Source organism: Manacus vitellinus, unplaced genomic scaffold (genome assembly GCF_001715985.3).
Source record: "Manacus vitellinus isolate BGI_N305 unplaced genomic scaffold, ASM171598v3 scaffold_223_pilon, whole genome shotgun sequence".
NCBI lineage: Eukaryota > Metazoa > Chordata > Aves > Passeriformes > Pipridae > Manacus > Manacus vitellinus.
In genome coordinates this window covers 1-873 of record NW_021939581.1, presented here as the reverse complement: position 1 = coordinate 873, position 873 = coordinate 1, and the positions used below count along the sequence as shown (strand labels likewise).

Below are 873 nucleotides of genomic sequence, written 5' to 3'. Positions count from 1 at the left end.
GGGATCAGTTTCAGTGCTGGGAATCTGGGATCAACTGCACGGGAGCTGCTCCAGCCCCTCCTCCCACACAGCCAGGGGGAATGCCGGGATTTGGGAACGCTGGGATTTGGGAATGCCAGGATTTGGAATGGATCTGGAGGGGAGCTGAGCTGGGGGGAGGGATGTGGAGCTGTGCCAGGCTGGGATCCCTGTGCCTCCCACCCAATCCCAGCCTGCTGTGGATCATTCCATGATCTGGGAATGGATTTCCCAAGGGATGCCCCATCCCTGGAAGTGCCCAAGGACAAGCTGGATAAACTTGGAGCAACCTGGGATAGTGGAAGGCATCTCTGGAAATGGATCTGGAATTGCTCTTCCCACCCAAGCCATTCCAGGCTGAAATTCCACACCATTCCAGGCTTAAATTCCAAACCATTCCAGGATGAAATTCCAAACCATTCCAGGATGAAATTCCAAACCATTCCAGGATGAAATTCCACACCATTCCAGGTTTAAATTCCATGCCATTCCAGGCTTAAATTCCAAGCCATTCCAGGATGAAATTCCAAGCCATTCCAGACTTAAATTCCAGACCATTCCAGGCTGAAATCTCAAACCATTCCAGGCTGAAATTCCCAGCCATCCCAGTCTTTCCCCCGTGCTCCCTGCAGGCAGCCCAGCCCCTCCCGGGTATCCCCCGGGCCCCTCTGCCCCAGCCCTTCCCAACCCCGGGAATGCTCCGTCCCCTCACTATGCGGCGGAGTCGTTGAGCTGGTATTCCCGGGATCTGCCGAAGCAGGCCTGCACGCCGGGATCGCTCCAGAGGCGCTGGATGAGCGCGGAGAGCTCGGCCGTCAGCGTCCCCTCCTCGGCACTGCCCGCCAGCACGAACAG

At 56.9% G+C, this 873-nt stretch overlaps 1 protein-coding gene across 1 annotated transcript in view; it reads right to left on the bottom strand.

The window, feature by feature from the left end:
• The window catches only part of GNAI3 (G protein subunit alpha i3), a gene marked incomplete at its 5' end in the record, with an annotated part of 7667 nt that extends 6797 nt beyond the window's left edge, over positions 1 to 870 (bottom strand). Inside the window, one exon of the mRNA XM_029959801.1 lies at positions 731 to 870. Coding sequence (XP_029815661.1) covers positions 731 to 870 — 140 coding nt within the window. The remainder of the gene's footprint in view (positions 1 to 730) is intronic.
• Positions 871 to 873: the final 3 nt, after the last annotated feature.